Source organism: Miniopterus natalensis, chromosome 2 (genome assembly GCF_054644295.1).
Source record: "Miniopterus natalensis isolate mMinNat1 chromosome 2, mMinNat1.hap1, whole genome shotgun sequence".
NCBI classification, from domain to species: Eukaryota; Metazoa; Chordata; class Mammalia; order Chiroptera; family Miniopteridae; genus Miniopterus; species Miniopterus natalensis.
In genome coordinates, this window is record NC_142082.1 from 111,484,244 (window position 1) to 111,497,104 (window position 12,861).

The window sequence follows — 12,861 nt, forward strand, 5'->3', positions numbered from 1 at the left end:
TGTCGTTGCCCGCGCCACCTCAGTCCGGCCAGGACGCCGGCGGAGAAGCACCTGGGTTGAGAGGGAGAAACCAGGTAACGCTCAACCCCCGCCTGCCCCGGTCGCCAGCTCGAACCTCTTCGGAGGCGGGGTGTGTGTGGGACCCGGGAGTGACTGCCCCTTCGTGTTGCCCGTCAACACCTTTCTCCCCACCCTCTTTACCCAGCGCCAGTCCCACCCAACCCACCTGGGCGAGACCCCCGGGTGCGAAGGACAAGAGAGTGCCACAGAAGAGCGAGTGAGCTAGCGAGCGGAGAAGAGGGGTCCCCCTGGCGAGGACAGGCGGGATCGCAGCTGCAGGCACGTGGTGCTGTGCGGAGACACGGGGTGACGAGGCTCCTCAGAACGTCAGATCTGGCCAAGTTTGAGGACAGCTTTCAGGACGCTTCCGCTTAGACCTCTGGAAGCTCCCGGAACCATGACCCAGGCCCTCAATAAAAGGGAAGAGCCTCTAAACCCGGGCGGCGGCTGGGCATCCCCCGCTCCGTTTCGCACTTGGTCCTCCTGCCACCGCGGGCGCAGGGGCGCCCCGGTGTACAAGCGGCGGCAACACCACGGCCCCGGAGCCGAGTACGAGCCGCAGCGGAAACAGCCGAAGCCGCCACGGTACGGCCCGGGCCCCTGGTTCCAGCCACCCCGAAGTCCTTACTGGGCCATGTACTCTAACTGGGGGTGCTGGGGAGGGCCCTGGTGCCCACCTCCCATGGGGTACCGGAAGCCCCCCGGGCCGGTGCAGGTGACCCGCATGTACGGCCTGCACCCCGTCTGCCTGTGCTGCTGCTTCTGCTGGCGCGGGCCCTGCAGCCCCGGCTGGGCGAGGCCCCCCGGCCGGAAGAAGCGCTGGGGCCGCAGGGGCCGCGGCCTGCGCCGCCACCCCAGCCGCCCGGGGCCCACGAGCCCCCGGGTGGACGTGAGCCCGGTGCTGCGGCCCGTCAACCTGTACGGGTGGCGGGCGCCCGGCATGCAGGCGCCGCGCAACACCACCCAGTTCATCATGAACCAGATCTACGAGGACATGCGGCAGCAGGAGGCGCTGGAGCGCCAGCGGGCCCCGGCCGGCGGCGAGGACGACGAGGACGACGCGGAGCTCCCGGACGCCCTGTGCGGCTTCGGGCAGAACCCCTGCCTGGCCTTCAGCCCTGCCCCCGGGGAGGAGAACCAGCGCCCGGCCCCGCAGCTGGCGGGGGAAGAGGAGGAGGACAAGTACGACGAGGACTGCGACGGGAAGGAGGACGGAGAGAGCGCCGAGAGCGAGGAGAGCGAGGAGAGCGCCGAGAGCGAGGAGGACGCGGCGACCCCCGACGACGAGGAGGCGGAAGAGGCTGACGACGCGGAGGCGGAAGCGGAAGAGGCTGAGGACGCGGAGGCGGAAGAGGCTGACTACGCAGAGGGCGAGCAGGAAGAGGGGCTGGAGGAGGAAGAGCGGAGGGCGGCGGCGAACCACTTGCCCCTGGACATGCCGCTGTCGTTCCTGGCGGCCGAGGAGGAGCGGGAGAACTTCATAGACTGCGCCTTTCTGCGCCCGGAACAGCTCATCGCCAAGGTGCCCCAGGAAGCTCTCCTCGTGTTGCGGGACACCGACTGCTAGAAAGGGACCTGAAGAACGGCACGGCGCTGATGTGAGGCCAACATGGATTAGCGACGTAATTAAAAACTAATTAAAAAGTGAGTTCCATTAATAAAGATATCCCTGTACACCCTTTCTTTGGCCATTATAAACATTTTAAAAATTGGTGTGTTTGCGTGTGACTATGGGCGGGGGAAGTGGAGCTTTCATGCATAATTGAATTCAAAATTATTAAAGGCCAAATATTTTTATTACTCCAGTTTGAATGTTTTCATTTGGTGTTTTCCTTTCTAGACATCTGAATTTTCTTTTTAAGTCTGGCACTGCTGAAAACAACTTTTTTTTTTTTTTTGGTAACAAAGTTATATGATTATCTACTTAATGTGCTTGCAATCAAAAGCTATTTTGGTTACATCCGTAAGAAGCACGTGTGCCTTTTCTACTGAATATGCATCAGTGCTCTTGACATGATAACTTAAATTATTTTATTGAAACTATTGATTTAAACTTTTTTCTTGTAGATTTTCCACCTCAGAGTTGATTTTTGAGGGTTGTATTTTGGTAGCCGCACTTGCAGTCTCTGTGGCATTGCTCATTTATAGTTCTTGTTCCACAGTGCTATGGATCTTCCTCAGAAGAACATGAAGTTGCTTCTGTGGAACTGGTTCTCTGCCATGGCCTCAGCAACCCATACCATGCATGGAGAAGACTCCCCATGGTCAGAAGTCAACTTGCACATCTAGTTAAAATCCAAGGTAACTGCAAGCAATGGAACATAGCTTAGATTTTGAAGCCTTGTTCCTAGATATATTCCTTGTCATAAGTTCACAGGAACCATAAAAATATCTTTTGCAGAATGGATTTTTTTTTTAAAGATTATTGCCCTTTTGGGGGTGGAATACCATTTCTTTACTTACAAAGGAGAGTAAAACAGATGTGTAAGTGCAAGCTTGCATGAATTAATTTCTAATGTCTAAACAATTACCTAGGGAAAATACATCATCCAAAAGAATAGCTCTTATTTAGACTGTGTTTTTTTTTTAAGGAATAATTCCTTCCTGAGCACTTAATTCTCAACTTTAAAAAGTTTCCATCCATAGCATATTTCCAGAATAGATGGACTCCCTAGATGAAGAATTTGAGCCTGCCATTTCAAAAATTACTTACTTTGACAAACTGAACTTCTAAGTATAGTTTGAACCAAAATTTAGTATTTATTTTCTGAAGACTGTATGGTGATATCTTACCTGAATGTTGAGTTTTACTCATATATCCCAGTGTATTGCAGCTTTCAGGGTGATAAGCTTAACCTGTTAAAAAAATAATAAAAAAAAATAATTAAAGTATTAAATGAAATTATTTTGCTTCTCACTTCTTAACTATTAGAAATTTATTCAGCGATATACTTCAGTAGTCAATAGAATGAACAGAAGAAGAAAAACATGCAAACATTGTAGGAATTTTTAAATGATGCCAAGCACTCCAAACCATGGCAGTGAATGACCAAACATTTAATTATACTCTAAGAAATCATTCCTGCAAGATGCAATTTCTGAGTTACCCATAAAAGTAGTTTAAAATTGTCCACCCACATGCATCTCTAATATATATAAGTAGAGGGAAACCAAGAATTCTGCTCCTGATCAATCCCTATACTGGTCAGTAAATCTTTACAAGGCATAGCTCCAAAACACTTTATCCATGACAAATAATCACCAAGTCTTAACTATGTTCTTATTAAATAAACCCTTTCATTTAGGACTGACTTCTTCACAATCACATCTGAACTATTCCCAATTTATTCTTCCAAAGATTCTACTTTTACATTAAAAATTCAACACATTGTCTCTACACACACGAGGCGTTGCCCAGTAGTCATTGTAAAAGATGAAAACATGAGCCATGACTCAGGAGTTCACCCTAGTTCACGTACCATTATCCGAGAAGCATTTACTGAACCTAGGGGCTAAGCTCTTTGAAGAGTGGTAAGGGTACAATGGTGAGTAAGCACCTCCCCTACTCTCCTGTTGCTTATAGTTCAGCAGAAAAAAAAAAACCACATTAAATGAAGTTAGAAAAATTACTCACTGCAACTATTCTAAAGGAAATGTAGCACTATGAGAGCATATGTCACAAGAGAACCCAAGAGTGCAGCTGCGGGCAGAGGTAGCTAAGAGTCTAAAGGCCAAGAGCTAGGAGGAGCTTGGTGCCTTTGAGGAACTGAGGACAGAGGACCAGACTGGCCTGTAGGAGTGGCCAATGAGAAGCGAGAGGGGTAAGCAAAAGCCATATTATCTGGTCATCTCCGGGCTATCCATACCTTCTGAGTAGACACAGGCAAAAACTAAAGGATAATACAACTAGTGAGGATTTCTTTCCCTGAATTCATCAGATATTGAGCTGGTCCCTCTACTAACCCTGCAGCTGATAAGGAATAGCTGAATCATGTCAGGGGCTCGGGGTTTGGCCATCAGTACACCTATTGCCCTCTTCAGAAACCTCCCTCGCATGATAACACCGCGACGGGGCCCTAGTGATTGTTGCTCAGCACGACTGGAAACCGTGGTTGTAAACTCCCGTGAGAACTTCCGCACAGCTTGTTCAGTACAATTGGATGATTCAATAGTATCAGTGTTAATATGCCTTAGAATACACCCAGTCGTTAGTTTCAGAGGTAAGTGTACACTTGAAGAAAACACAGTTTTTAAAAGTAAGTTCATTATTAAAGTGATTTCCAAATTGTTGAGTGAACAAAATGGTAATGAGGTGCTACTTAGCCATTGCTTTCAAGAATAGAGATATTTCCTTTGTCATTTGTCAAAAAAATGACGTAAATCATCAGTTTATTTAGAAGGCCTGGGCTTGAGGAATCTTTACTGTCTGTTCTCAGGTGTTTTTACTTGCAGAGATTCTGACATTTTCCTTTTCTAGTGACTGACAGCAGCATTTCTTGATTTATCTTCATTACTTTGCCTCCACAATAAGTTACAGAGATTTTTTTCTGTGAAAATATTAGTCCTGTAAGGATGGTAAATATACTTGATATTTGGAAATCAACTCTGAATTCTCAATAAAATTTTATAACATGCATATGAAGACAGCAATTCCAACATATTTAGTTTTATTAAAATAAGCACACAGGGTAAAATAACCAGTCCTGCCAGCTACAGCATCTTCAAAGAAAAAAGAAAATGCTACAGATATCACCCCATAGGTGGTCTTGAGCAAGGGAGTGAGTAAGATAAGGGCTTCTTGTGCTGGCCAGTGTGGCTCAGGTGGTTGAATGTCATCTGGTGCACTGAAAGGTTGCTCGTTTGATTCCCAGTCAGGACACACGCCTGGGTTGCAGGCTCAACCCCTGGTAGGGGGCAGCCCATCTATGTTTCTCTCTCTCTCTCTCCCCTTCTCTCTAAAAATCAATAAAATATAAATTCTTTAAACAGAAAACGTCTTTAACTTTTAGCAGCATAATAAAATGATATATGCAGCTATGTTGTTTATATTTAGAGAGGTTCAAATGAATACAATCACAATTGAAAATTACTCTTAGTGCTTCTGAATCACATTGGCCTTGATTGTCTGTGTATTTAAAGCAAGATCAGAATGTGGGTCTGTCATAGCTGTGTTAGTACTAGCATTGTCCTACACCTATTTACTTTTAGCCAGTTAATGGAACATAGTCCCACATCAAGGTCAGCTGATGGAGGAGAAGAGTTTGGGTACCCGTGTGTTGTCACTGCTGCCTAAGAGACCTGTGGTGGTAGCCTTGTGTCATTTTCCTCAAACACAGATGTCATCTCCATTCCCTCTCAGGCCTATTGTGAAGACCAAATAACTGAATATTTAAGAAGAATTGTGTTGTAGACTTAACTCACTGTTAATTATTATACACTAACCTACATTTTATAATCAAAATTATCATTTCAGTTTCTAAACATGAGATCAGCCTAAATTCATTAACAGGGCTCAGGAAATCTCACCTCATCGCAATTTTTTTTTAACTAAGATAACCAATAAATTAGCTGTTACTACTGAACTAAGAGTAACCTACTTGTTCATGAAATTTAGTTTTAGCTTCTGGTAAAATAGCGTGCAAATGCAGTGGTCTGGTGCCATGATTTTGGCACCAGCAATATTGACACCACCTGAAAGCTTGTTAGAAATGCAGATGCCCTACTCCAATACAGGCCTACGGAGTTAGAATCTACCTTGTAGCAAGATCTCTAAGTGATATACAGGCACATTAAAGACCTAGATGATCTGTGGTTTAGGGGTTAGATCCATTGCAGAGCCCTCATATGAATTTCATGTTTAAGATTGTGGTTTGGGGGTTCAAAACTTCCATTAGTTGTTACTTTAGTGTTCTCAGGAATGTTACTGACATTTTGGCTTCTCATTTTCCTCACCTGTAGTATCTGTGTCTTGGGATTAAATGAGATTATGAAGACTAAATGAGCCAATACTTAGCCAGTACTCAGAGCAGTGATATTCAATACTCACCAGTTGTATTAAGTATTCAGTAATGCACAGATGAGACCATTGACACATTGTGCGATATCTAAGTCACATGTTAATGATTAGAACGACCCTAAATGTAAAATCTCACTGGATGAAGAAGTGATTCATTCACTCTGCCCTGTTTCTCCTTGGATAACTGCAATCAGATAAACTACTTTGAGCTGCACCTACCACTGTGCAGACTATGAGAACCAATTAGATCTCGGAGCTGGATTTATCCTCAAAATACACTTTCCGGCCCTTATTTCCTCCTTCCACTGCCAGTAAACGATGTTTCCTTTCTTCCTATGGTTGACATTGATACCTTAATGGCTAGTGCTAAGAATTACACATTCAAGTCAGGATCATTCTTTCTAATACAAGCATAGATATTAGAACACATTTTTTCAAACTCAAAATACGTGTATTGTGATGCTTAAAGATGAAGGTTCTGTCTTATGCTATACCTAAATTACTGAAAATTCCAATACATATTGGAATACCTACTATATAAGCCACCTATTAGGACACTTAAACTATTCAGAACATAGACCTAGGATTCCAAAAAAACAGTTGAGCATATGCAAGATTCGTAGCATACATCATCACCTTTAAACATGAGCATCCTGTGAACTTATGCTTTCCTTTCCTTTTACAGATAACGAAACTGAAATGCCAAGAGAAGTAAATTGTGTAGGGACTCAAGTACTCTATTTTGAGTTCAAAGTTGTGGGTACACATGTTATTGGAACCTATCTCCCTGTTGCTTTATTTAAAACAACCTGTCCAGGAACAAACTTTTCTTCATAAGCTTGACCCGAGTTCCAAGGAGGGCTGGAGAGAGGATAGTCTCTTCAATATGGGGTTGATAATAGTGGCACCTAAGGAAAAGATACTGGTATTTCTGCCTCAATTATAATTCTTAGTAGTAGTTTTAAGAGTTGGTATAAATCATAAGATGACAATCTGATAACTTGTTTAATATTTTTTGTATATGTGTACCAATATACACATATTTGGGGGGAAAAACACACCTGAGTACAATAAATTAGTCTAAGTTGTAGTTGTGTTACTTCTTATCTATAATTAAAGTAAAATAAAAAATTTAGGAAAATATTCATAAGAATTTATAGTTAATTTTATAAGTGTGTAAGATAATTGTATGTCATTCAGAATGATGCCACATTGTTGAAGGTTCTTCTGTCTTATGCTATACATAACGATATTAATATTGTCATTTTCTGATGCTTTTATATGGCATTTGAACTTTTTATAGTGATTGATATTTCTGTTATAAAACATTTTAGTTGTCTCTTCTATGAATACATTTAGATTTTTAACATATCATTTTTAGTTCTGGTAAGTTAAGACTTTTAACTGGTGTTAATTTAATTTACCAGCTCTCACAAAAGCCGCTAGTAGATTAGACATTTCATATAACATTTACCAAAAGCAATATTATAATTCTGTTATATATAATTGTATCTATATAGATTGTAGCATTCTTATAAGCTGAGAGGTTATAATATAAAATGACAAGCTGAGGTGAAGAACAAGTGGCACTATATCTGCTCCCACCCTCAGTGGATTTTCCAAAGTCAATGTTCACCTTTATTTTTTTCTTAAAAGAGGAATATTTAAGGTTTGTTTTCCTTAATAGAGTTTTGTGAATGCCACAGTTTCCTGCAATAAACCCAAGATCTCAAGGTATATTGTGGCATAAATACTTAAATACAAAACAAAGTTAATAAAACTATTTTTTCTCTCATTTACTTTATATTTTGCCTTCCCATGCAGAACCATATGCTGTGCAACTAATAGGTGTCACCGAGTGGCAAAGTAAAACATTTAAATGTCAACTAATGGTCCTGGTGTTCCTGTTGTATTAGAGATGCGTTTTTTTGGGACACGTAATACATTCATACATATAAGATGGGTGCTGTAAAAGCATTGGTACAACCACCATATTAAGATATTTATATTATTTATTTGAATGTGTTACCATATACCTTGGTTTTTAACATATTTTTGACCCATGAGACTAAGCCATAGATATAAACTACCAAAGTTTGTAAAGAAAAGAGGGAAAACAGACTCACAAGTGTCCTTGGATTTCTATGAATTATTATTTTATATGGTTATACTATATAACAGTATAATAATTATACTATATAACAGTATAATAATTTTATACTGTTAATAATAGTTTATCTAAAAGCATTCCTGTAATAAATCTATTTTGAATTCATTTTGACATTAACACCACTAACATCAGCAATCTGCACACACAGTATATTTGTATGTCCTTTAATACCAACAGCAGAGAAGACAACACTTAACTTTGTCTTTAATGCTTAAATTTTAAATCCAAATTGCTAAATAAAATAATGCTTAATACTTTAATTCTTAGAAAGAAAAGTGAGAATATGTGTTCCCTGGCCTAGTTTTATTTTTATTTTTTTTATTATTATTACTTTTTAAATATATCTTTATTGATTTCAGAGAGAGGAAAGGAGAGGAAGAGAGACAGAAACATCAATGATGAGAGAGTCATTGATCGAGCCCACAACTCGGGCATGTGCCCCAACTGGGAATCGAACCCGGGTCGCCTGGATCCTCGGTCGACGCTCAACCGCGGAGCCACGCCGGCCAGGCTCACTGGCCTAGTTTTAAATGCAAGACTTGTGATGGTCAGTTCTCTTCTGACACTTGAGCATCACTTAATTTATTAATGATCACAGCCACTAATTAGAGCACGACTTATTGGGGAAAGAGACAAACCTGCTTATTTGTTGGTCTGGCATCCAGAGGATAATTAATATCTTCTTTACTGCCCCATTTCCAGCTCTTTCCAGCTGCTTAACCACTTCTATTGGGTACATAAATCAGTGGTAAGGATTGGCTCTGCCTTAGCCTGAGAGGCAGTTTCCACATTCACAACTTTCCTAGGAATGCATTCAATTGCTCCAGAGCACCTTTGGAAAGGGTAGGACTCCTGCTTTGTAATTCCTTCATGCTCACTGTATTGACAATTTCATTATCCTTTTGAAATTGTAGTTAATTGTCTGTGGCTCTCTTCTACCTAAAAATCCTATAGGGCAAGAAACTAATTTTCTATTTTCAATGTATCTAAGAAGCCCTTAATAAACATTTTTAATGTCATGGAAAAAATTAACGAAACTATGAAATGAATAAAATAAATCTATGAAATGAACTATGATTATTAGGTAGTTCTAACAAGGAAGTATAGTGGCTTGTTCATGATGTGTGACTTAAAACCAGTTTCAGCAGAAAAGCCTGGAGAACAGTGAGCAAGGAAAGAGCTGTTAGAGAGCAGGCACCCCACCCCAGCTCTTGCACCCTGAACTCTGTTACACAATGGACAGGTCCCTGTGGATAGATGGAGCCTCATAGGGACTGGGCACAAAACCCTTTACTGTAACAAGAAAGCTCTTGGCTTCAACTTGCTGGACCACAGAATCATGAATGTGAACTGATTAATAATGCTCACAGCAATGATCCTCCTCTTAAAGTGCACCCGAACATACATTCTAAGTTTATTGTAATTCTACAATTTAAAGTACCTGGGTTAGAAATTTCAGACGACCAACATTTTTTTTACTCCATGTTTAAACTGTCATCTGCTGAGACCTGTGCCAGGGCCTGTGCTAAGCACATATGCTTAGTTTACCAATGAGAAAGCTGAGGCTAACAGCCCTTGAACAACTTACCCACAGTTGTGCAGCTAATAGGTGACAGAGGTAGGAAGCCACAGAGTCTGTTTCCTTATATCATTAACTCTACTCTGTGAAATGGAGGGGAGAGTATAATGAAATTTTAAATTCCATTCAGATTATTCAAGGACATAACTCTGAGTCAATAACCAAGTCAAACTTTTGCAGCCGTATCGCATATTGTAATACTGTCCTGGAAAGGTACTGACTCTCAGTAATTGGTGTCCAAAGGTTTGTGATAAATTATTTATGGGATGAGAAGTTTTAAAGAGAGAAAAGAAGCAGAGTGAAAACTGCACTAGAATATTCACATCATTAGAGCAGTTTCCTGGCCCCTGACCCCTTTCTTCTAGAGGTGAAAGCATAAAGCTCATTCTGATTGCAGAATTCTTAATTCTCTGTATGAGGAATCAGCTGTCACTAATGGAAGGCGGGTGGAAATGGAAAATTACTCAATACTGGCAGGAGAAGAGCCCGAGGACTGCCACGTGGAAGTCAGTTAGAAAAAAAATACAGCATAAAAAATAAAAGTGGTAGCCAGTATCGGGAGGTCATATGGGTATAGTGAAGAGTCCAAGTGTAAAAGCTGAGAAAAGCTTACCATACGGAAGGTATCAGGAACTAGAATAAGAATCTAAATAGGAAATATGGGTGAAACTCAATAGGAAATAAGAACACATAATGTATTACAACTCTTATGTCACTAAGGTTACCTTCAGACCCAGCCCTAAATATGGACCAAAGACAGAGTTTAAATTTTGGTGTACCTTAAAACCCTCCTTTCTTCAAAATACTTTCTACTGGTCAATGGCATGTTTGTGTTCCCTCTAGCTTAAGTCTCTCCAACATTAAGCCTCACTACTCCTCTAGTTTAAGACAATGCTTTTCCTTATAAATAAACTATTAAATTCTGCATATATTAGGAGAGACTTGGCAATTAATAATGCCCAATAAATATTTTAGCGTACATTTGTTTATCCAGTTTAGCAAAGTTGTTGACTTAGAGAAAAAAATGACCCATAAGTAATAGAACAGGAAGAGATTTGATGAGGATTCTACCTGGTGACTCATTGTTGATAGAGGCTGGAGGGAGGAAGGTGACTGGTCCAGATTACATACACAGAGCAGATCCACAAAGATCTTACTAAAGTCCTTAAGGTCAAGTGTATTTTACTTTTTAAAAAAAAAATATCTTTATTGTTTTCAGAGAAAGGAAATGAGAGGGAGAGAGAGAGAGATAGAAACATCAATGATGAGTCAGTCATTGATTGGATGCCTCCTGCACGCTCCCCACTGGGGATCAGGCCCGCAACCCGGACATGTGCCCTGACTGGGAATCAAACCCCGATCGCCTGGATCCTAGGTTGACACTCAACAACTGAGCCACGCCCGGCTGGGCAAGTGTATTTTAAAATGCATATTTTTTAAAGAATTTAAGATGTTCATTATTAGTCATTTTTATATGAAAATTACAGATGCTAAAGTTTAGACTCATAACAGCTGCTTTGCAAACAAAATATTCAGTGCTTGCTGAATTTAACATAACTTAGGGTTATTACATGTGGATTGCCAAGTAATTTAAATAATTTTACTAGACAGTGATCAAATGTTGTTTACTTACCCAAGTAAATTCATAATTCATCTTAATGCATCTTAGAAATTTTTCTAACCTATTACAAAAATATTAATGATTCCTAAAATATATATGTAAATAAATCACATATATATACATATATAATCCATATAAAAAATAGCTCCCTTTGGTGTACCATTGTCTACTAATTACCTATGAAGATGTTTAGGCTTGTAATCATCTAAAAAGCAATGAGAATAATTTATATTCACCTTTGCCTTACAATTTTTAATTATGTATTCTACGGTAGATTAACTTCTTAATTTTATGTTTTTCTCTTTTTCTGTGAGAGAGTGGTGCATTCCATAAAATACACTTACAGCAGGGAGTAGAATGCATTTGTGAGGCCATTCATTCATTCACTCACTCATGGTGTTTTATGTTCCTACTAAATGCTAGGCATTATTTTATTTTATTTATTTATTTTTTAAACATATCTTTATTGATTTCAGAGAGCAGAAAGGAGAGGGAGAGAGGGAGATAGAAACATCAATGATGAGAGAGTCATTGATCGGCTGACCAGGAATCGAACCCCATCTCCTGGATCCTAGGTCAATGCTGAACCGCTGAGCCACGCCCGGCAGGGCTAGGCATTATTTTAAGTGCTATAGCTACATCTAAGAATTATATTCAAAGTATTTAACCATGGGTACCTTGGGTACTAGTTAATCAGAACAGACACTGACCAAATAGAATCCTGGAAATGACTGCATATGAAACATAGTCTGTAGTCTACACCCCCATGGGGTTTACCATTTGGTGGGGGAGATTGATGAGTTAATAGGCAGTCACCAAACAGTATGAAAACTGATTTAAAAGGGTAAACACAGAACAATAAAACTTATTCAAATAATCTATAAAGTTGTTTTCTCCCCATTTAAGGCCTACTCCATAATTCTTGATGCATTAAAGAGTTACAATCCAGAGGCACCTAATTAACCAAAAATTGTTATATTCAGATCATGTAATTTAATTTTAAATAATTTTTAGAAATTTTTTAAAAGTTAGCTTTTGAAGTTAGTAACTTTTTAATACACAAAATTTTCCCCAACTGCTCAATCATTCATTTAAACCTACTTTAAAGATTTTTTGTTTTCTTTCAACTTCCTGTATTTTTAACATACCATGTAAAAGCTACTACATGGTTTATATTTCATGTTAAATATGTTTTCAGAAAGTGAGGTGATTGTCTAAGACATTTATCAAATATATCAGAAATTAAAGCAAAGAAAAATAGCCATTGTACCTGTATAAACCAAATAAATTATCTCCCATTCCACTTACTCTGATGTGGGGACCTAGTCAGAAATTTTCAGACATAAATGAGTTTAAGCAGAAAAGTTTTTCTCCTTATTTCTAAGACTTTAAGTGGAAATTCCTTTATGCATTAG

General features: G+C 40.1%; 1 protein-coding gene across 1 annotated transcript; it reads left to right on the forward strand.

Moving 5' to 3' along the window:
- The first annotated feature begins 457 nt into the window (after window positions 1-457).
- On the forward strand, window positions 458-1,627 carry CCER1 (coiled-coil glutamate rich protein 1). Its single transcript, XM_087813866.1, has one exon. The coding sequence runs from the start codon at window positions 458-460 to the stop codon at window positions 1,625-1,627; it is 1,170 nt and encodes a 389-aa protein (XP_087669992.1).
- Window positions 1,628-12,861: the final 11,234 nt, after the last annotated feature.

Excerpts from the sequence above, each read along its gene's own strand:
- CCER1 (XM_087813866.1), top strand. The coding sequence starts at position 458 with ATGACCCAGGCCCTCAATAAAAGGGAAGAGCCTCTAAACCCGGGCGGC.